We start from the raw sequence: 21,576 nt of genomic DNA, 5'->3' as shown, positions 1-21,576 counted from the left end.
TCCAGCAGGGCAGAAGGTGACCACCGCACGCCCCGCCGACTTGCTGAGACTTGAGTCATTGCAGAATCGACATGAATGTAAATTACTCATGCTATAGACGACAATGGCCGGGCCTACCTGTCTGACTGAGGGTCCAGGTCCCTTCAAATTAGCGAGCAACAGACGATCACAAACGTTTGATCCATCGACATCTTGGAGTGACTAGCTTTGTGGGGGAAGGATCCATTTTCCATCAGTATTTAATGAGAGGCATTTCTTTCAGAAGTGGGGGAGGGTCGTTTCAACCAAAGAAACAGCCATGGTATCCAAATTGGACGTGTCTGGCCCGGGCCTTATGCTGGTGTTTTGTCAGGTTACCAGACCTGATTTAGTGAGCGAAGGTCTCTTTGCCGCATGGTATGAAGAAGAGCACATCCCCGAGGCCACTTCGACCAGCGGCATGCCCGCCGGGTTCCGATATTACTGCCTCGGTCCTCCCAATGGCAGGCCATGGCTCGCTCTCTACCCTTGTCCCGAACTTGACTTTGTGAATAGCGAAGAATACAAATCCATCCGGGTCACCAGTGACATGCTCCCCACTGAGACGTCTTTCGACGTGGCCGACTTTGATGTGAGGTACTATTCGAGGTGGCAGATACATGAGCCTCTCAACACGAAGGAGGGTGAGTTTAATGCCCGGGAACTGGTTGTGGGTATCAGCGGGTCATGTATTCACAAAGCACCAGGACGATCACCTTTCGTTATCGTCTACGCAGTTGACCCACCCGAGGGAGCAGACGAAGAGTTCGACAACTGGTACAAGACTGAACATTTGAGGGAGCTGGCCAAATGCAGTGGGTACCGTCGGACAACGCGGTACAAATGTGTATATGCAAGGCACAACAGAGACGATCGACTAGGAAAGCCCTCTCCACATCGTCCTCGATGGCTTGCTCTGGATGAATTCGACACTAAGCCCATCCAGGAGGAACTTGATACCGCCAGGAGCACTGCCAAAGCAAAGGCAATCCTCGCCAAATGCAAGGTCGAGGTCGGGTTGTACAAGCTTCAGAAATCCTATGGCAAAGCCAACATGCCGTTCTAGCTAGGCGGTGCCAGAAGAGCGGGAAGACCACCAACACCTTGGGATTGTGATCTTCAAGTGAATTGCCTACAACTCCGAATAGCGAAACCCTGTAACAAAGCGTAATGCTATCTGGAAATCTACGAAAGGCAAGCCCCTTGGGTATGTAGCCAGTCCGTCTACATCTTGCGGTCGCAGACGATACCAACATCTGAGTCATGGATATACAATCTTTGCAAAGCAGCTTCAACACCCATGAAGTTGATTGACGGATTGCGTATGATAATGCCATAGAATATCGGTTCCCTTCTCAGTGAATGCAAGAAACAGCAACGTAGTCTGAATTGATCATCGCAAGCAAGATCGCAGTCAAGAGGGCTAATCGCCCAGCCTGTGGGACCATAGCGTAACAAGGTCCTTTGTTGCGGACTGAGTCAGGTTGTTAAACGTATGCGCACTGGGACGGCCAGCAACAAACCCTAAACCTGCTTATAACTTCTCTTAGATGACCATAAAGCCATGGACCCAAAGATTCCTTGACCGGTAACGCAGAAACCTTTTATCATCTCAGCGTCGAGGACATTTCCAAAGTATTCACAAGGTTCAAAATTTCATTCTCCTGGTAGTAGCATGGCGGCAACGATGAATGGGTCTCCTCGACGCCCAGTGCGGATTGCGGGAGCTTCAGGAGGTGAGATGTCCTATGGCAGACGCTTCTCGAGCTTCATGGCATGGGTTGACGGCAGTGAATAGGAGTGTACGACAGGAAGCGAGCCATCCACGACCTCGCAAAGAACGAAGACTTGGACTTTATTGTCGGAGACTGGATGTCCGAGGCGAGCATGACACTCCGAGGCGCTGACAAGTATGGAAAGAATGAAGCGTCGCTAGTGGGAAAAGGCTACGAACCCTACTTTCTCGAACAGCTCGAGCCAGCATTGCCATATCTGGAAAAGAAAGGTATCAAGCTCTGTGTCAATGCTGGAGGAAGCGACGTCGAGGGATTAGCGCTGGCGGTCCGAACCCTCATCAAGCGTCTGGGACATAATCTCTCGGTGGGTTATGTGGATGGGGACGATGTCACGGAGACCGTCTTCGATTTGATGAAAAAGAGTACGTCGACAGGCCAGCTTCATTTGAGGCTGGAAAGTCCACGCTCGCTGACGTGCGCGCAGAAGAGAGATTTGTGAACCTCTCCACCGGCACACCCCTGAGTGAATGGGGGCTCGAACCGATATGTGCACAGTGCTACCTGGGTGGAAGCGGCATCGCCGCCGTCTTTGGGGCTGGAGCCGACATTGTGATCTGCGGACGAGTGGCCGACGCCTCTGTCTGCGTCGGGCCCGCAATGTACTGGCATGGCTGGACCCGAGACAACATGGACGAGCTCGCCGGCGCCCTGATGGTTGGGCACATCATCGAGTGCAGCACGTACGCGACTGGCGGATACTTTTCTGGGTTCAAGCAACTCGGAGTGCACGACACAGATATGGGCTATCCTATCGCCATCATTGACCATCGAGGGGAGGCCATCATCACCATGGAGCAGGGCCGAGATGGTCTGGTCTCTCCCGAGACGGTCATCAGTCAACTGATGTACGAAATTCAGGGGCTTCACTACTACAACTCGGACGTTACGGCCTATCTCCATTCTATGCAGGTGAGCAGCATTGGGCAGAACGAGGTCAAGGTCTCAGGCGTCAAAGGTAAGCTTTGGTTGCGCCCTTGGTCGTGCTTCTCGCCTTGACAGCTCTCATGCATGGTGAAAATGGCGCGAAGCTGACAGCCTCGACAGGTCTTCCCCCACCGCCCACGACCAGGGTGGGAATCACCGCCAAGGGAGGATATCAGGCAGAGTTCCACTTCTATCTGACGGGACTTGACATCCAAGAGAAGTTTGAAATGGTCAAGAGGCAGACTCTAGCAACCATGGGCGACAACGTCAAGCACTTTTCGTGCCTCACCTTCACCATGGCGGGAGTGGTGGCCGAGAACCCCCAGAGCCAGGATGAGGCCACGGTCGACATGCGCATCTTCGCTCAGTCGCGGACGCCAGAAATCCTCTCGGCGGGAGGCCTGGTCGAGTCAGACCGCGGGTCGTTCGCTCGTTATTGCATCGAAAACCTCCTCCAAGGCTACCCCGGCTCCACCATGGCCATCGACATGAGGCAGGCGATTGGCAAACCATTTTTCGAGTACTTTCCGACGCTGCTCAGTCAAACCCTTGTCAGAGAGATCGCCCACTTCCCTAACAGCGACGCCCTGAGGGTTGAGCCGCCGCGGTTGACAAAAGAATACCCTCCAGGTCAACAAGCGTCCAGTGACACGGAGAATCCTGCCGATCTGGCTCAGTTTGGGCCCACAAAGCCAGCTCCATTGGGATTCATTGCATATGGGCGGTCCGGTGACAAGTCTTCTAATTGCAATGTCGGCATCTTCGTTCGGCGCGAAGATGAATGGGACTGGCTGCGCACCGTTCTGTCCACCGACAAGATGAAACAACTACTGGCAAAAGACTACAAGGGCGGTCGGATTGAGCGATGCGAGATGCCCGGTCTTCGAGCAGTCCACTTCCACCTCGTGGACCATCTGGAGCGAGGCTACACGGCAACCAGTGGTTACGACTGCCTGGGGAAGAACTGTTGCGAATACATTCGGGCCCGGGTACTGGACATTCCGGTCAGATTCTTAGAGCGAGGTAGAGTTTGATGCTTTCAGAACCTTGAGAGTATGTTGGGAGTACAATAATGGCGGTCTATGAGTTTCCAATTTGGATTCGTGAGCAGTTAATCCATTGTGCCCAGGCAATAGTGTCCTTGGAATATCACTAGATTTCTAGTCGCGACCACCGCAGTCCACTGAGTCAGGTATGCTCTTCAGATCCCTCGCCTTTCCGAGACACTACTTCAAGCTTGAATAATTCCGGCTTCCTCTTGAACACGATATGTAGTCCACTTGGAATTTCCCATGCAGAAGAAGACGCAGCACCAAAGTAACAGGACAACATGTACATCATCACGCTGAGCAGATGGGAGTCGGAAGCCGGCAAGAGTGAAATAGTAGGTTGAATTTCTGTTGAGATGGCTGGTCCTTAATCTCTCGCTGACTGAGATACACAGCTGCTGGAAACGTTGAGAGCATATGTTGAAAGCCTCGAACTCGATGCACTCTCTGACATGGACGTCTTTGTCCTGAAAGGCCACAAAGCAGATAACCTGCACGTTTTATATACTCTTTTGGCGTGAGTCCACGTTCTACGCCCGATAAAAGCATGATTTCTCCCCGGGCTGACCACGAAACAGTCAACCGGAGGAAAAAGTCAGGTCAGAAGACAAGGTCCTCAAAGATGTGGGATATTCTGGCCTCCAAGAACAATGCTTGAGACAGAACCTGGTGAAAGTTCCTGTGGCCAACAGACGGTTGAAGTCCTGGTCAGGGTTTCTCTACCGCCCTGACGATATTTCTCCTCGCTCGTTTGCAGTCGTGGCTGAATTGGAATACAAGGAAGGCAAACGTGCCGAAGGAGAACCGTTCTGGGAGGCAATCGCGAAGCATGCCGAGGCCAACGAAGCTGGAACATACTCATATCTATGGTCGCGAGACAGGGAACTTGATCACGTATTGTGGTCGTTCGAACGCTACGAGAGTGAAGAATATCTCTGGAAAACACACGTGGAGGCGAATGAACTCGTGCAACGCAGCTCCAAGCTTCAGAAGGACATCAGAGGCGCCACGAGGCACATGTGGCTCGAATGTCAATGCTGCCTGGTACAGAAGAAATATTACGAGGCCCATGCCATCCGCGAATAGTGTTGGCATTGACCTCAGGCACGCAAGATCGGCTCAACTAGCTCGTCGAATACCTTCCCATGCATTCTTGATCAGTCTAGCCCGCAAGCCATGTTCAAAGGGTTCGAGTGGTGGCCCGTAGAGGGAAAAGAAGCTTGGCCGATTGATATTGCATAAGGACTATTCCTGGAGCGACATGCGCTCTGGATCAATGAATGAACTGACTCATTCCAGGAGCCAAACCATCCCATCCCACCCAGCTTCGCAGCTGTGGGCCCGGGGGCTTCCTATCCGGCCGGTGCCGTGGCTTGACTCAGCTCAAGGTTTACTGACTTTGTTTCCAAAGCGACCCAGCCTTACGCGTTACGGGTTCTCCGGTCAAAGGTAGGACTTGAAGTCTGGGCTCTCCGCACCCCAGGGGCCGTTGCACCTGAGTCAGCGTTGGGGTCCCCATGGTTCGCTCCACGCAACGGGCTGAAAAGTTCAGATCCTCGCTTAGAGTTAGGATCGATTGGGTGGAGACATATATAGAGGGCACAGCGAGGTGTTGGTGAGAACAAGTCGCTCTCTGCAAAAGCAATCTGCTTCAAACTCCTGCGACGCCTGCTCGAGTTCTCTGTTGACCCCTGGCCGTCTAGGAACATGACGCCTGCTCGACGACTGAAAGATGAGAAAATCGTGGGGCATCTCCTCGCCGAGGTCCATTGCCATGTTGCCCGAAGAACGTGTGTTTTGTTCCTAAGATTCCCGGTGTAGGTGATGCCGGAGGACAGGGGACGCTGGTGGACCATCCCTCACCTGAAACGACTGAATGGCTTGATTTTTATCCTCTTGCTCTCGGCCACGACGGCAGGCTTCGACGGTATGGGCTCTGGACCCCCTTAATTGGTGCGTCTGGTTGCTGACCACCCCGTCTTTACAGGCTCCATGATGAACGGGTTACAATCGCTCCCCGTCTGGCGCAACTACTTTGGAAAACCCGTGGGCGTCCATCTCGGTCTCATCAATGCGATTTACCCCATCGGCGCTGTGGTGAGCTTGCCGATAACGTCTATCCTGTCGGACAAGTTTGGTCGAAAGTTCCCAATCTATTTTGGCCTGATAGGAATTCTTGTCGGATCGGCCCTGCAAGCCGCGACGCAGAATTATGCCATGCTGGTGGGTTGATCCCCAGATTCGCCTTCTCTGGAAAGCCATCACTAAGTGCTCCCTGTTAGGTGGTCACTCGCCTCATCGTGGGATACTTTAGCGTCACTGCGCAAGCCGCCTCGCCGGTGCTCTTGACCGAGCTCGCTTATCCCACTCACCGAGGGAGACTCACCTACCTCTCCAACTCGTTCTACTTTTGTGGCTCAGTGATCGCCGCCTGGGTCACCTTCGGTACCAGACGCATCCAGTCAAACGCCTGCTGGCGCATTCCCAGTGCTCTGCAGGTCCTTTGCCCACTGATCCAGTTGTCACTTCTGCATCTGGTCCCTGAGAGCCCGAGGTAAGGACTCTGTCCCCAGCTCACGGCTTGCGCTAACCCAGACCCCAGGTGGCTCGTGAGCCGGGGCCGGACGGTCGAAGCACAAGCATTTCTTGCCGAGTACCACTGTGGAGGCGACCAAGATCACCCTCTTGTCCAGCGGGAAGTCCTGGAGATCCAAGAAACGATCCGCCTCGAAAAAGAGAACACCAACGATCAAAGCTGGCTCTCGTTACTCAAAACTCCCGGCAACCGAAAACGTGTAGCAGTCGGGATAATGACTGGCGCCTGGTGTCAACTGAACGGGACCCTGGTGGTTGATTATTACCTGACGTTGATGCTCGACAGCGTTGGCATCACCTCAGCAACAAGCCAAACTCTCATCAATGCATGTCTACAGTGTTTGAGATGGTTCACGGCCATCGCGTAAGTCTCCCGGCACTTGAGAAACCAGGTGATACTGGCTGATCATTGATTTCAGAGGCGCACAGCTCGTCGATGTCCTGGGAAGGCGTCCGTTGTTCTTGATTTCCGTGGCCTGTAAGTCCTCTCCCTCATCAGAAGTCCATCTCGCCACCGGAAGGCCGGTTGCTGACCCCAAGAACTCAGCTATGCTTGTGAGCTGGATGTCACTCACCACTTGCGCGGGGGTTTTTGCAAACGACGCCGACAACCACGCTGCTGCCGATGCTTTCGTGGCTTTTGTCTTCATCTTCGCAATGGCCTTTGCTTGTTGCTGGGTCAACATGATCGTGGCATATCCAGTCGAAATCTTTCCCTGTAAGGAACTCCTTCCAAAGCTTTTATTGCCCAACCCGAGTCCCTAACAAGGAATCAATAGTCGAGTTGAGAACCAAAGGCGTGGCTCTCACCCTGGCAACTAACTATTCCTTCAACTTTGCCAGCCTATTCACGAACCCCGTCGGTATGAAGAACATTGGTTGGAAGTACTACATCGTGTTCGATGGATTCCTCGTCGTCATCTTTACCACGATCTATTTCTTCTTCCCGGAGACCAAAGGATTTAGTCTGGAGGAAATTGCAAAGGTCTTCGACGGCGACAAGGCTGTTCCTGACGAGGAAATCATCAACCGAGCGTCTCGGAAGCAACTTGAACGAGATGGGGACGCTGAGTCTGAAACAAAAGCAGCCAACACCGTCCAGATTGAGCAAGCTGATGGCTAAAATGTTTACATGGCAACGTAGCTGCGCCTTGTCGACGCCTAGCCGCCATGTTCGGGGACGCAGTGGTGTGCCAAAGAGAAGGATGATCCAATGGCTCAAGTTGAGGTGCGCCCTATCGACCTGTATTTCGTCGACATGACTGTGTTGTGTGTCTCTTCATCAAACACTGAAATTCATCCTTCTTGCTTCGTTTTCCAGACTCCTCAAAGAATGAATCGTCTCCCTTGGTGCCTATCAGGGCTATTGTGGGAGACTTGAGACTGAGAAAATCTCAATCTGGAAGCCGAAGAATCATCAGCCAGGATCGTTTCCTGGGTGTTGTCAAAATATAACGGAGTCTGGTCCATACCGCCCTAAGCTTCATCGAATGTGACTTAAAAGTGCAATCATGGTCTATACGCACGCATACTACAGCATAGAACAGTCGTCAGTAGTGGTCTACAAGCTACCGCTGGATCGCACAGCATTCATCCACGAATTGTGTTGGATTATGGGCTTGGAAACAAGCATTCGGTTCGGCAGGCTTTCAGATTATCTAATGTGCGCCCCGTGTTCCTCCATTGAGTTACATATGGCACGTAGCCTTTGATGGTCACTACGTGGCTCGATAGGTGCCTTCGACACTTCCATAGCACTTAAGATAGAATATCAATCACACACATGCGTTATCACTATAACTTGGATTCGAGAACCTTGGATCTCGAGGTGAACCTATCTGATATGGTGCGAGAAGATGCAACTTTAGTGCTTCTGTTTAGATGATGGACAACCGCCAAAGACCCAGTCAACACCCAACCAAACATCCAGTCTCAAAGCCTTAGACGCCAGACATGCAATCACCATTCCCTGTGATCGAATTTCCCCCAAATATTTCCCAAACCCAACGCCTGCATATATATATATATACAAGATAATGCCCGTCACATCATTCAGAAGCCGTTGTCAAACTCTCTTACTTCTTGTTGAAAAAGCTGCTCGCTACGGACCCAAGACTGCTCGTATTTTGGTTGTGTTTGCTGTTCTTTCCATGCTTCTTGTTCTTCTTTGCATAGTCCTCTGTCAGGGAACCGAGAATGGCGCCGCCCAAAGCGCCCAGCACACCGTGGCCCACCTTGTGACCACCGAATGCGCCCGCTGCACCGCCCGCGGCCGTACCTAGGAGGCCACGGTCTGCCTCAGGACCTTGTGAGTTTGTGCCGTTGTTGTTGTAATATGCGGTGTTGGCGCCACCTTGTTGGTAGGAGTTGTCGGGATAGGAAGAGGCGGCACGGGTGTCGGGGTAGTAATTCTGAGGGTTGTGGTATGCTTGGGATTGATATGACCCTGAGAAGCCCTCGCTGGGGTAGGAGCTCTGGCTGTGGTATTGATTGTTCTGGTCGTAGATGGGAGCAAAGGCGAGATGTTGATCGTAGGGGCCAGACATTATTGCTGATGTCGTGTGTTGAAGGTTGATGGAGAGGGAACTGTTTGTCTTGGATGTCTGGATGATGATGATGCGGTAATGTGTAATGGAAAAATATGGTACAAGAGACGTGGGGGATTCTCACTTTTATATTTTGCCTTCTACATTGATGCCTTGATCGACAAAATGTTCCTCTACGTAGTTCCAAGACGTATTCAAGGAGGCGTGCATCTCTAGACTCCACTAGTCAGAAGAACCAGTCGGATATTCAAGTCTCCTCTCCAACCCACGTATGAGAGGAGAATGCGAGCCTTTTGCCATCAACGTTCTGGAAGATTTCCAAATCCGCGCGAAGATGATGGCACGGATTTGGGACAATTGACGCTGGTGAGGAGAGGCGATTTGGGATGTGCATCATGATTGGCTGTGACGCGGCGAGGCGCAGGCGCAAGGCTGTGCATGCGCTAGAAAAGTTTCCGATTCGTCGCCACAATCACCATCTCCCTTCCTCCCCATCACTCTTCGCTAATCCCAATCTCCTCCGTCTTGCCCTAACCTCCCCACGTCCTCGATTCTGATGCGGTAAACAATCAGCAAAGAGGCACAGCTCGGTGGACGCGCCATAGACCCATCCCCCGTTGCTTCTTCTCTGCGCAAAACGACGGTTTGCTCTACGTCAGGGTCGTTGGGATAGTGGAATAGTCTCAATACAAGCAATCCACATGACTTCGAAAACCGTTCCAGATCCAGTCCGCTGTGCGAGTCTGCCTATTTCCTCGAGCTTCCTCGGCATTGCCCCTTGCTCCTGGTCATCATGAACCACTCGATCGGCGAGGGGGCTGTCCGAGCCGACTCCTAGCCTCGGGGTGGCTCTGATGACAGGCAAAGATTGACAATCAATTTGACTGCTTGATACTGGTGAGGCCGGCCAGATCCACCTTGGTCGGCGGCCACTCCCAACTTAACTCTTACCTTCCTCTCACCTACCTCTCTGACTAAAGGGGTTCTGACCGCAACAATATGTGACGAGTCGCAACCCAAAGAGGGAAAAATCAACCCTGGAATACTCTCAGAATGAAAGAATGAAATAGTCCAGGATCACACTGCGGAAGAGAATCGGGTCGCAAGCACTCGGCACAATGCGACACTGGAGTATGGAGCTGGGAAATGTACAAGTGTGATTCCCCAGTGGATTTTCCCCATCTTACAAAACGACAACTCCTCCATCTTTACTCATTGACCGTGCCTCGAAGTGCATGAGCTCTATCTATTCTATCTTTTGACTCTGACCTCAGTACGACCTAGGCAGTCCGAGAACCCTTTCACCGATATAGTTCTTGATCATCTCTCGACTGACGGGTGCAAGCCGGGGAATCATAATCTCCCTCAAATACCTCTCAACATGATACTCCTTCGCATACCCCATACCACCGTGCGTCATGACGGCTCTCTCACAGGCCCGGAAGGCTGCCTCGGCGGCTAGGTATTTGGCCGCGTTTGCATATTCCCCAGCCTCGTATCCTGCGTCATACATCCTTGCAGCCTGGTAGATCATGAGTCTGGCAGCTTCGAGCTCCATCCAGCTCTCCGCTAGGGGGTGCTGAATAGCTTGGTTCTGCCCTATGGCCCGACCAAACACGATTCGCTCCCCAGCATACAAGGCGGCTCGTCTCAATGCGGCAAACCCTGTCCCTAAGGCTTCGGCTGCAATCAATATCCTCTCAGCGTTCATGCCGTGCATGATCATCTTGAACCCATTTCCTTCCGCTCCGATCAAATCCTCCTTGGGCACCTTCCACCCGTCAAAGAACAGACTGTTGGAATCCACTGCCGCCCTACCCATCTTGGGGATCTCCTGAACGTCGACCTGTTTCCGGTCCAGATCCGTGTAAAACAAGCTTAAGCCTTGGCTGGCCTTCTTGACCTCCTCTAGGGGCGTCGTTCTCACAAGGATGAGGATCTTCTCTGCCACCTGCGCTGTAGAGATCCAGATCTTCTGTCCACTTAGCCGGTAGTATTCGCCGTCCCGGACAGCTCTCGACTGTAACCTCAGGGTGTCTAACCCCGTGTTTGGTTCTGTCACGCCAAAACACGCCTTCTCCCGCCCTTGGATCAACGGCACCAACATCCTCTTCTTTTGCTCCTCGGTGCCAAACTTCCTCACCGGTTCCAGACCAAAGATGTTCATGTGCACGGCACTCGCGCCCGCGTACGCCGCTCCGGACTCAGCGATCGTCTGCACCATGATGGCCGCCTCTGCAATCCCCAGGTCACTCCCACCATATTCGGACGGCATGCAGATACCAAGCCAGCCATCCTTGGCGACCGCCTGCTGGAACTCGGTGGGGAAGCGGTGCTCGCGGTCCACGGCGAGCCAGTAGTCGTCCCCAAACTTTGAGCACACTTTGCTGATGGCTTCGCGGACCGTGCGCTGCGAGTCTGTGAGGTCCGGGTCGTGGAGTTGGAGGTATTCTGTCCCGCGAGCAGCGGCGGGACAGGTGGTGGAGAATGCCGCCGAAGACGAACGGGGTAGAAGGGAGCGGTAGGGTGTTTGTATGGGTGCTGCCCTCGTCCTTGTTGCCAGGCCGTGGATCAGCTTTGTTACCGTCTTCTGAGAAGCCATGTTTGTGTGATATCGAGGCGCCGTAACATGTGAGGGCAATATCCAGACGCTAAGTTTCTCGAACTGTTGCTCCGAAGACTCGATGGTTCTCACCCCTTTCTGAACAAGTCTCTCCGCTCCGTTCAGTTCTTTGATTGTTGTTTTTCACCCAGCACCTCCTTCACCGTTCTCGGAGGTGCGTCGTTGCACCTAGAGGATGAGTTTGGGGTTTTCTGTACCGAGTTGTCAACTCAAGCTCCGGATTTAATTAGTTAGACAGCCGACCTGATCGACAAAATAAAATAGTACACTTCGCAGTAATTACTTTTATTGATTCGCCAGGTAGTTTTGGTAGCCTTGGTAGCCTTGGTAGCTGTTACATGTCTGTTGACATGTGTACCGAGTACTCCCCTACTCCCCGCACGAAAGCCTCGTCAGCCTCGGTCTGTGATGATTACATTTAGGTAGGGCCCACGGCTCTGTGTGTGTGTGTCTGTCTATTACCCCAAAACCCAAACCCAAACCCAAACTCACCGCCCAGTTGTTGGCCCCCGTAGGCCCGGGATCTACCCGATGCAATATGTGCGTGCATGTCAAGTATCAAAGTACATAATAAGTACGAATTGTGTGTAAAGTTTTCTCCTGAGTTTGAAGGCGTATGTTCCATTGCATACAAGTGCTTGCGAAGGTACAGGTAACCTGCGGCTAAATGCAAGCCCGGAAGCTTGGGTGAGAGAGCATTAGTCTGTGAGATGCTTATTGGTCCCTTACCTATATACTTCTACATAGAGGCTCTTCTGGGGGAAAATAGAAGAGTGAAGAAGAAGGAATAGAGGGGGGGAAAAGGAAGAGGCGAAGAGAGGAGGAAGAGGAAAAAGAAGGAGGAGAAGGGAAGACAGGTGAAATCACGCGTGTGGTTGAGCTTGATGCTTCATCCTCTACAATGACAAGACCAACACGTTTCCTACCACTACTCGGACGGCACGCCCTGGTAGCAAAGCCGCACCGTGGAAACCTGCCAAATAAGTCTGCAACATCGCCGTGGATATTATCAACAAGTACAAGGACACGGAGATGGCTGTCCACACCTACACCCACACCTACCAGCAGCAGCAGCAGCAGCAGCAGCAGCAGCAAACCATCTAACCGCCTCCCACTCGAGGGTCTCAAAGTTCTCGACCTGTCCCGCGTGCTCGCGGGCCCGTTCTGCACACAGATCCTGGCCGACTACGGCGCGTCTGTGCTCAAGGTCGAGCAGCCCGGGGTGGGCGACGAGACGCGGCAGTGGCGCGCACACGGCGAGGCGCAGAAGTGGAAGGCCGAACACCCCCTGATGAGCCTGTACTTTGCCGCGGTGAACCGGAACAAGAAGTCCGTGACGGTCAACTTGAAGGAGGCACGTGGCCGTGAGATCGTCTCCCGCATCGCCAGCGAGGGCGTCGACGTGGTCGTGCATAACTTTCTGCCGGGCAAGATCGAGGCCATGGGCCTGGGGTACGACCAGTTGAAAAGGGCCATGGGCCCTGTCGCGGGAGAGAGACTCATCTACGCCGCCGTCAGCGGCTATGGCTCGTCCGGTCCCAGCGCGCAGAGAGCAGGATACGATGCCATCGCGCTGGCTGAGGCCGGACTGCTTCACATCACGGGCGAAGAGGGCGGGCCCCCCTCCAAGCCCGGTGTGGCCATGGCCGACTTGTGCAGTATGACCCCCCCTCCCTCTTTTCTTATAGACCACTCGTTCTCTCTATCTCTCTGAAAACTGAGTGGGCAACCTCCTTCACTATCGCACATCGGCTAACAAAGACTCGTAGCGGGCCTGTACACGCATGGTGCTATCCTGGCGGCGTTGCATCAGAGGGAAAGGACTGGGAAAGGGTGCTTGATTGAGGGGAGTCTTTTCGAAAGCAGCCTCAGTCTACTCATCAATGTCGGCTTGGCGAGTCTGAATCTGGACCTTGACAAAGGTCCCGAGGCCAGGAGAAGAGGAAAACGACTGGGTTTGGAACATCCTAGCTTGGTACCTTATGGAGGGTTTGAGACGAGAGACAACAAGATGATGTACGTGGCGGCAAACAACAATAGACAGTGGAAAGGCTTCTGCAAGCGAATGGGGATCGCTGGATTGGGCGAAGACGAGAGATTCAGCACCAATGACGGGAGGGTTGAGCACAGGCACGAAATCAACCAGATTCTGCAGGGCAAATTTCGAGAAAAGACAAAAGACGAGTGGATGACGGCATTTGAAGGCAGTGGACTGCCTTATGGTGCGATAAACGATGTTGTCGAGGCGTTGGAGCACCCTCAAGGCAAGGCACGGAATATGATCATCGATGTGGAGGATTTTGAAGCAGCGAGAGATGGTGTGCTGAGACTGATTGGACCTGCAATGAAGTTCGAGGGTGCGCAAATGGACGTGAGGTTGAAGCCACCGTTGCTGGGCGAGCATACTGACCAGGTCCTACGAGGGCTCGGGTATGGCTCTGCTGAGGTCGCTGAGTTGAGGAAGTCCGGCGTTGTCTGACGAACAAGCATAGACCTTCACGAGGTAGACATAGATATAGATCAAAAGAAGAGATATGGGTGGTTTTGTTCAGAGACCATCGTGGAGATCCGGTAGATCTAGTCTTGTGTGATGATAGTACAAGGGCAATCCATTTCCTCACCACTGGAAAATGTACAGTGCTTTGATATTTTTGTGATTCTTGAACCCGCGTCTACAACCAACAACCCCCAGCGCCCAGCAAACACACATCAGTGTGCATCAGGTTGGGCGGTAATGTACGTGACAGCTTGGTCGACTTGATGGTTATTAGCGAGTGATCTTTTGGAGTGATCGACGGAACATACCGCTGTGAATGGCATCAGCCTCCTTGTCCGGAATCTCGATGCTGAACTCTTCTTCAATGGCCATCACGACCTCGACGGTATCCAAGCTGTCGAGTCCAAGGTCATTCTGAAAGTGTGCCGTGCCACTGATCTAGAATAGGTCGTCAGCAATGCCTAAAACTCACGCCACAAGACCGTGCTACCTTTGATGCATCAGTGACCTGGGGAAGTTAGCAGTTGCAAGACCATCACACGAGACAGGTGCGCACCTTGTCAAAGTTCTTCAGAAGATCCATTATTCTCCCCTGCACCTCCTCTTTCGACAAGCCAGCAGGCGCCGAGTAGTACCGTATGCTTGGAACAACGAAGGAGGGAGTAACTCGTGATGTTTGCAGCAGGGAGGTAGAGATTCGAGATCGGAAAGCAGGTAATTGTCGGGGGACCTGGGTCCTTGTGGCCGCATAAAGCGCTCGTGCAGCGCCTGCCCGAATCATCTTGCCCTTTGGTCTGAGGGGAACGGATGGAGGTAAAGAAGAATGGGAATGCTGGTGAGGCGGGAAGAAGCCTTTCGCTGGTTGTAGGTAGTGATTGAATTTCTGGATGGACATGCAGACAATTGCAGCAGCTTCGGGAAGGGAAGAGCTTGTTGGGGTCACGTGGAGCCAACCAATCACATTGCAGTCAATCCTATTACAGCATCAATGACCTCTGCATCTCAATTCCATCCTGCACAACGTCTTCTCTGTTGCGCTCGCCACGCATCGCCAATTCTCAGTCTGCAACTTGCACGGACGATGGCGTCGTCACTTCGTCCAGCATCGCGGCTCGTCGCGAGGCCATTCTCAGCTTCATCAGCCATCCTACGACACGCCGAACGGTCACCTTTCCTCCGAGCCACTGCCACAGCTCAATTTCATTCTTCAAGACCTAGAAATGCCCTACCTTCCGGTCCTCCACCGCAGGGCTACAGACTGCCGAGACCCAAAAGATTCGACGAGGGTGAGGGAGTGATGGATAAAGCTAGCAACTACTTTCTTCTCACCGAGATGCTGAGGGGAATGTATGTGTTGTTGGAACAATTCTTCAGACCACCGTATGTCAATCAATCAATTAACGACGATTTTAATCCTGGAGAAAATCATACTGATATTGTGGCTGCAGCTACACAATTTACTATCCGTTCGAAAAGGGCCCCATCTCACCACGATTCCGAGGCGAACACGCATTGAGGCGCTATCCTTCTGGCGAAGAGAGATGTATCGCCTGCAAGCTCTGCGAAGCCATTTGCCCTGCCCTAGCCATCACAATCGAAGCCGAAGAAAGAGAAGATGGCTCGAGAAGGACCACCCGTTATGATATTGACATGACAAAGTGCATCTACTGTGGTCTGTGCCAGGAGAGCTGCCCTGTTGATGCTATTGTGGAGACACCCAATGCCGAATATGCAACAGAATACCGAGAGGAGCTCTTGTACAACAAGGAAAAGTTGCTTGCAAACGGTGACAAATGGGAGCCTGAATTGGCGGCTGTGGCCAGAGCGGATGCTCCTTACAGATAAAATGGTCTTGGAAAGACCGCGTTCGCACACATTCTCAAATTGTACATAAGCTGTGAATCAGCATGAAGCAGAGAGTGGCTTTGCAGCGAAAATCACCATAAATTGCATTTATCTAACAGAGGTTGTTTTTCAAGCGCAGGAGTGCACTATCAGCTTAGATCAACTGGTTTGAACAACTTTGTGCAAGCTCAAAGACCTCAAACTGGACGTGCTTGAGTATTTCTATTCCTGCGTCCCATCTCCTCCACGCCATGCGCCTGATTGCATCCATCATCCCAATGCGCGCATCGTCAACTCGACCCTGAAAGCTGACTGTTAGCCACGATAAATGCGCTACCAAAAGGGAAAGGGAAACTTACACTGCAAAAGTACCTGCACTGACAGGCATCGCCCTCACCAATGTAGGCCCAATGCCCTTCCAGAATCCTCTCATCCCGTCAGCCTTCCACGTTTGTGCAAAGCAATCCCTCATGGTCTTATATTTCTGTTCCTTCCCGAAGCCGTCGCTCTGCATCTTACTCTTGATCACATCAAAAGGGTAACTAGCGATCCAGAGTGCTTCACCTGCAAGGCCTCCATAGAAGGCTACTTTGGGAGACGAGATATCTTCGCGGCGAACGTTGTTGCGTTTTTGCTCTAGAGCCATCAAGTATTCGAAGGTCAGGAACCAGACACCGTAGGCTTGTGCTTCTCGGTAGAGTGTGACCGCTTGGCCACGGTAGAGACCTCGGAGGACGCCTTCGTGCGCCGATAGCTTTTTGATACAATCGAGAGGACCGCTGTAAAGGCGAGCAGCGCCATGCGGCTGAGTCTGTAGACGGATACGCACATGCTCGATAGGGCCAGACAGAACAGAGTTTGTTAACCCTGCGAAAGCTCCAGCCAGATAGTATTGGCCGTAAGAGAGACCTGCTGGATGGTTCGCGCGCAGGTTTTGCTCCTCAAACGCCCGTCGAGCATAGTGGAAGGCGCCGAATTGAACCGAAACACACGCCCCAATGCCAATCAACGGGGTGAGAGTGCCTTTGTAAAACGCCAGTGGTCCTTCATTTTGGAGAATTGATGATGCACATGAAATCGCGCTGGGATAGGTGGTTGTCGTCTGAAGGCGAACCTTGACAATGTCTAAGAGATTAGTCGTGAGAAATTGCTGGGCAGGAAGCAAGTCGATCAGGGCTTACCGAATGGTTGACCTGGTAGAGAGTGTTAGTGTGTGAACAAGTACGAACCAACACGACCAAAACTGCTTCACGACGATAAACAAAACCACCCTTCCATGGAAGTGGCGAGGAAATCCATCCCAGGAAGCGTCGCTATCAAGTTCACCGTAAACTCATGCCGTCGAAACTCACCTAGTAGAACCTGAGCGACACCCCCAGCAGCGCCCGCAAATAAATCTTTGGCAGTTCTCGCCCAACTGGTATTTCCAACCTCGTGGGCCTCAATTGCTTCGGCACCATCCGCCATCTTCTAATGCTGCTGCTCGATCGATCTCCCCAGCTAAGGCTCACCTCATTGTCGACGAGACAGAATTGTGTTTTGCAGAAGCAGACTATTTCAGTATTAGATTCTTTTTCCTTCGCGGCACGTCATTCGTTAGCTTCTCACGGGCGGTACTCCGTCGCTGTCGCGGGTTTGACCGCTGGTTCGTGATTGGCTCTTTTAGCTGGACGAGGATGTGCTCGTAGGGCCTCGATGCTCGCTGTACTGTCCGACAAAGTGTTTATGGCTCAGTATGGTATCTACAGCATTTGTGTTCGCTAGGGAGGGTAGATTAATTTAGTAAAAATGAAGTACTGTGTTGGACAGCAGACTTCCTGGCATCGGGTAGAATTGCGCTTGGCGGTCGGTAGACTCCGAAGTAGGTATCTGCGCTGAGTTTCTTTTGATTCACCCAAATGGGGTCTTCCCCAAAAAAAAGTTGTAGATACGAAGTCGATGTGGCGTGTCTCCTATTGAAACCAGTAACGGAACAAAACCATCCGACTTGGGTGAGGCAACAACAGACCAGCATGCGTAGGGCAGTGACGCGAAAGGTATGTTCATACAGTCGTGTTCCATTATATGTTCTACGAGATAGACACTGACCGGTCTACATAGCTGTTACAAGGGCAAGACATCTGCTTTTTCTGCGCTTTCCGATACGCCGCCGAGTCTCGCCATGCTAGCTCCCTCCAACCGCAGCGTCGACTTTATAGAGCTGCCAGTGTATCAAAACGTCCAGCTGGAGCAGCAGTCGCCCGAATAGAGGAGGAGGATGATGATTTCGCTCCCCCGGCGGCGCCAACACGAGAGCTTCTCGGCTGGAAATGCCGTTGCAATCACATCAACAAGCCTGCGAGATCAGAGTGTACGATATGCTTGAGTTCTCGCCCACAAAGACCTGAAATGGTCTATTCGGACCACAATTCATCACTCTTTCCTCCTTTACCTCTCCAATCTCTTCCTCCGTCAAACGGTCGACCCCGAAACGGTCACAGCCCTGCCGGTGAAAGCTCAATATCGGAGATACTGTCCCGCACTCAATCGGACTTCCAACAGAGATCGCGCAATGAACCTCCGCCTGATCCACGATCTCGACCTACACAATCTCAGCGCCGGGAGCAGTGGTCTCCAATGGGCAGTGCTCGCCGAGACAATAATGGCAATAGATTCGATACGAGAAATGGTAGGGGTAATGAACTCTCGAGCGAGGCCTCTCCCGAAACTGAGCGCCCACTTTTCAGATACTCGCATATCCGGAAGCCATCTGCAGACCGAAGAGGGAGCGACAATAATACGAATGGGTTTAGGAAAGAGCTCGGGACTTCCTCTCCACCATCAAGGATAGGCAATGCTCTAAAATATCGGGGATCCGAGAGTAGGACTGCTGGAGAATCACGTTGGTCGGCGCCTTTTGGGGAAGGAGTTGGATCTACCAAAGAGAAATCCAGCGCTCCTCTCTTCCGATCTTCACCGAGGGACTCTCTTGGCCCCAGAGGAAGCGGTCGAGAGAGGCGAGTCTCGAAACCTAGTGGACAGGATTTCCCAAGGCGTTTCCCGCATGGATCTGGAGCAGACAAAGAGCTGAGTATGAGGGGTGCTCGAGACAATGCTTCAGCCTGGCGACCTGATTCAGTGGGTGGTCGGCAGAGAGCATTCGATGGAAGAACCAGCCGGGACCGACCTGTGAAGAGAACGTCCGAAGCATCGGAGGGGCAAGCTTCTCCCGAAGAAGAATCGGCTGTGCTAGTGGAGACCGAGCTTGGAGAGGATGCTGAAGGCGACAGGCGCAAGCGAAAACCCGTAGGTGGCAAAGATCTTGACAGAAGAGCTCGGCTTTACGAAATCGAGGACGAGGAGCCTCTACAGGTGTCTCGAAGAGCTAAGCTTCCCACCGCTAGGAGAAGTGGTGTCTCTAGGGCAGGTTCATTGGACTTTCACTTTGACCCCGATCTGGCGGATGAATTTCCCGACGAAGCAAAGTCAAGACGGAAAAAGAAGGGGAAACAAGCCAACGCGAAACAACAAACCCCAGCACGCCCAGAAATACTTCTTCCAGAGTTCATCAGTGTGGAAAAGCTAGCGCAAGCCCTTAAAGTGAGACTACCAGACTTCGTCGACAAGCTTGAAGAGGAGGGATTTGAGGGTGCAAGGTACGACCATGTTCTGGATTCGAGCACGTCTGCCATGTTTGCCGAAATCTATGGGTTTGAAGCTGTCGTCAAAACCATTGATGAGACTGGGGATATCTTCCCGCGTCCTACAGCAGAAGATCCTTCGACGTTGCCGCCTCGACCACCCATTGTGACAATCATGGGTCACGTCGACCATGGGAAAACCACCATCCTTGATTACTTCAGGAAGGCGAACGTGGTTGCAACAGAGCATGGGGGCATCACCCAACATATTGGGGCTTTCTCCGTCACGATGCCTGGATCAGAACGTAACATCACGTTTCTGGATACTCCGGGGCATGCTGCATTTTTGGAGATGCGCAGAAGAGGTGCTGTTGTGACCGACATTGTAGTCTTGGTTGTTGCAGCAGACGACAGTGTCAAGGCTCAGACGGTAGAAGCCATCAAACACGCCCGGGAGGCCGGTGTGCAAATTATCGTGGCAATCAACAAGGTTGACAAACCTGAAGCCGACGTTGAACAAGTCAAGCGAGATCTGATGCAACACGAGATCGTCGTGGAAGACTTTGGAGGAGACTATCAAGCCATACCTGTGAGCGGCAAGACCGGTAAAGGCATGGAAGATTTGGAAGAAGCTATTCTCACTCTTGCTGACGTTGCCGACTACCGTGCCGAAAACGACGGACCAGCGGAAGGATGGATTATTGAAAGCAAAGTTGGTGCCACCGGTCGTGTCGCCACCATTCTCGTTCGTCGTGGGACTTTGAGACCAGGCGACTTTATTGTTGCCGGCACTACCTGGGCTCGTATCCGAACTCTGCGAAACGATTCAGGAGAATTAATTGATGCTGCACCTCCGGGCACCCCTGTCCAAATAGATGGCTGGCGAGGAGATGATCCCGAGGCAGGCCTAGAGGTGTTGCAGGCAGATACCGAGCAGAGAGCAAAAGAAGCGGTGTCGGTAAGAAAAGAGCGCGCGGAAGCAGCCTGGGAGATGGACAATATGACGGCGATCAACGCAACACGCGCAGAGGAAGCGGCAGCTCGAAGCAAAGTCCTTGAGTGGGAGAAAGACCAAGGTTATCTCTCCATGGGGTACAAACGGCGTCCCAAGGACAATGAAGGCTGGATCGAGAAAGAGTCTTCAGGGCCTCAACTTGTTCATTTTGTCGTCAAGGCTGATGTGGCTGGCAGCACAGAGGCCTTGGTCGCTGCTGTGAGTGCCATTGGCAACAACGAAATTCGCGCAAACATCGTCCACAGTGGGACGGGTGGCCTGACCGAATCGGACATCAAAAAGCTGGCTGCAACGGGCGAAGTTGCTTATGCCATCTCATTCAATCAACCCATCGATAATGACATCCGTCAACTTGCAGCGGCTGCTAGGATCCAGATCCTTGACCACAACATCATCTACAAGGTTACCGACGAAGTCACGGAGAAGGTCAGCGCAGAATTACCTCCAATTGTGACCCAGCGCGTGTTGGGAGAAGCCGAGGTTGGAGATATCTTTGACATCAAAATCAAGAAAGGGTCAATAAAGATTGCTGGGTGCCGGGTGACCAACGGTACGATTCGCCGCTCGGAGAAGATCCGAGTCTTGAGGAAAGGCGAGGTGATTTACACTGGTAAGTGGTTTCATGAGTACTTGGTTGTGGGGTCCACTAACGAAGCACTAGGCACGCTCAATTCTTTCAAAAACATCAAGAAGGATGTCACCGAGATGCGGAAAGGCTCTGAATGCGGCATGGGTTTCGAGAACTGGGAAGCGTTCGAAGTGGGCGATCAGATCCAGTCATTTGAGGAAATCAGCGAGAAGCGAGCCTTGCATTAGCGCCCTACGTCGACCAGCTGACCAGCAATGTTTCTTTGGAGAAAGTAGTTCTCAAAGAGACAGGGCCAGAAAGCAGCAAGATGAAACAGGGCGGTGGAGGTGGAGCTGGCGGCTCTGCATGAAGCCGTTGAGGCCGCAAGGCTGGCGCCCTTTTGGGGAATCATCCCAGCCAATCATTCGCCTGTCTCGGGCTGGTCTTGGCAACATTTCCGCCCCAGGCAGCATCTGCTTT

General features: G+C 52.5%; 11 protein-coding genes across 11 annotated transcripts; 7 read left to right on the top strand and 4 right to left on the bottom strand.

Annotated features, from left to right (window-relative positions):
• Positions 1-298: 298 nt before the first annotated feature.
• Positions 299-1,084, top strand: Z517_11596 (uncharacterized protein; the record flags this gene model as incomplete). The annotated part of the gene is made up of 1 exon (XM_013423180.1): positions 299-1,084. One exon carries the CDS (start codon positions 299-301, stop codon positions 1,082-1,084), a length of 786 nt encoding a protein of 261 aa, XP_013278634.1.
• Positions 1,085-1,705: 621 nt separating this feature from the next.
• Positions 1,706-3,772, top strand: Z517_11595 (uncharacterized protein; the record flags this gene model as incomplete). The annotated part of the gene is made up of 4 exons (XM_013423179.1): positions 1,706-1,754; positions 1,817-2,176; positions 2,239-2,769; positions 2,859-3,772. The coding sequence occupies 4 exons, from the start codon at positions 1,706-1,708 to the stop codon at positions 3,770-3,772; spliced, it is 1,854 nt and encodes a 617-aa protein (XP_013278633.1).
• A 296-nt stretch (positions 3,773-4,068) lies between these two features.
• On the top strand, positions 4,069-4,873 carry Z517_11594 (uncharacterized protein; the record flags this gene model as incomplete). Its single annotated transcript, XM_013423178.1, has 3 exons — positions 4,069-4,122; positions 4,183-4,304; positions 4,366-4,873. The coding sequence occupies 3 exons, from the start codon at positions 4,069-4,071 to the stop codon at positions 4,871-4,873; spliced, it is 684 nt and encodes a 227-aa protein (XP_013278632.1).
• A 738-nt stretch (positions 4,874-5,611) lies between these two features.
• On the top strand, positions 5,612-7,505 carry Z517_11593 (uncharacterized protein; the record flags this gene model as incomplete). Its single annotated transcript, XM_013423177.1, has 7 exons — positions 5,612-5,714; positions 5,775-6,010; positions 6,070-6,341; positions 6,390-6,746; positions 6,802-6,860; positions 6,930-7,100; positions 7,162-7,505. 7 exons carry the CDS (start codon positions 5,612-5,614, stop codon positions 7,503-7,505), a joined length of 1,542 nt encoding a protein of 513 aa, XP_013278631.1.
• A 952-nt stretch (positions 7,506-8,457) lies between these two features.
• Positions 8,458-8,928, bottom strand: Z517_11592 (uncharacterized protein; the record flags this gene model as incomplete). Its single annotated transcript, XM_013423176.1, has 1 exon — positions 8,458-8,928. One exon carries the CDS (start codon positions 8,926-8,928, stop codon positions 8,458-8,460), a length of 471 nt encoding a protein of 156 aa, XP_013278630.1.
• Positions 8,929-10,198: 1,270 nt separating this feature from the next.
• Positions 10,199-11,530, bottom strand: Z517_11591 (uncharacterized protein; the record flags this gene model as incomplete). The annotated part of the gene is made up of 1 exon (XM_013423175.1): positions 10,199-11,530. One exon carries the CDS (start codon positions 11,528-11,530, stop codon positions 10,199-10,201), a length of 1,332 nt encoding a protein of 443 aa, XP_013278629.1.
• Positions 11,531-12,452: 922 nt separating this feature from the next.
• On the top strand, positions 12,453-14,030 carry Z517_11590 (uncharacterized protein; the record flags this gene model as incomplete). Its single annotated transcript, XM_013423174.1, has 2 exons — positions 12,453-13,209; positions 13,321-14,030. The coding sequence occupies 2 exons, from the start codon at positions 12,453-12,455 to the stop codon at positions 14,028-14,030; spliced, it is 1,467 nt and encodes a 488-aa protein (XP_013278628.1).
• A 230-nt stretch (positions 14,031-14,260) lies between these two features.
• On the bottom strand, positions 14,261-14,829 carry Z517_11589 (acyl carrier protein; the record flags this gene model as incomplete). Its single annotated transcript, XM_013423173.1, has 4 exons — positions 14,261-14,307; positions 14,357-14,486; positions 14,539-14,556; positions 14,605-14,829. The coding sequence occupies 4 exons, from the start codon at positions 14,827-14,829 to the stop codon at positions 14,261-14,263; spliced, it is 420 nt and encodes a 139-aa protein (XP_013278627.1).
• Positions 14,830-15,129: 300 nt separating this feature from the next.
• On the top strand, positions 15,130-15,893 carry Z517_11588 (NADH-ubiquinone oxidoreductase 23 kDa subunit, mitochondrial; the record flags this gene model as incomplete). The annotated part of the gene is made up of 2 exons (XM_013423172.1): positions 15,130-15,428; positions 15,497-15,893. 2 exons carry the CDS (start codon positions 15,130-15,132, stop codon positions 15,891-15,893), a joined length of 696 nt encoding a protein of 231 aa, XP_013278626.1.
• Positions 15,894-16,047: 154 nt separating this feature from the next.
• Z517_11587 (uncharacterized protein) lies at positions 16,048-17,360 on the bottom strand (the record flags this gene model as incomplete). The annotated part of the gene is made up of 4 exons (XM_013423171.1): positions 16,048-16,201; positions 16,253-17,018; positions 17,075-17,086; positions 17,246-17,360. 4 exons carry the CDS (start codon positions 17,358-17,360, stop codon positions 16,048-16,050), a joined length of 1,047 nt encoding a protein of 348 aa, XP_013278625.1.
• A 545-nt stretch (positions 17,361-17,905) lies between these two features.
• Z517_11586 (translation initiation factor IF-2) lies at positions 17,906-21,344 on the top strand (the record flags this gene model as incomplete). Its single annotated transcript, XM_013423170.1, has 3 exons — positions 17,906-17,929; positions 17,994-21,138; positions 21,190-21,344. The coding sequence occupies 3 exons, from the start codon at positions 17,906-17,908 to the stop codon at positions 21,342-21,344; spliced, it is 3,324 nt and encodes a 1,107-aa protein (XP_013278624.1).
• Between the last annotated feature and the right edge of the window lie 232 nt (positions 21,345-21,576).

This window comes from Fonsecaea pedrosoi (genome assembly GCF_000835455.1).
Source record: "Fonsecaea pedrosoi CBS 271.37 unplaced genomic scaffold supercont1.8, whole genome shotgun sequence".
NCBI lineage: Eukaryota > Fungi > Ascomycota > Eurotiomycetes > Chaetothyriales > Herpotrichiellaceae > Fonsecaea > Fonsecaea pedrosoi.
The sequence above is the reverse complement of the archived record's forward strand: the minus strand, read 5'-3'. Positions and strand labels throughout refer to the sequence as shown.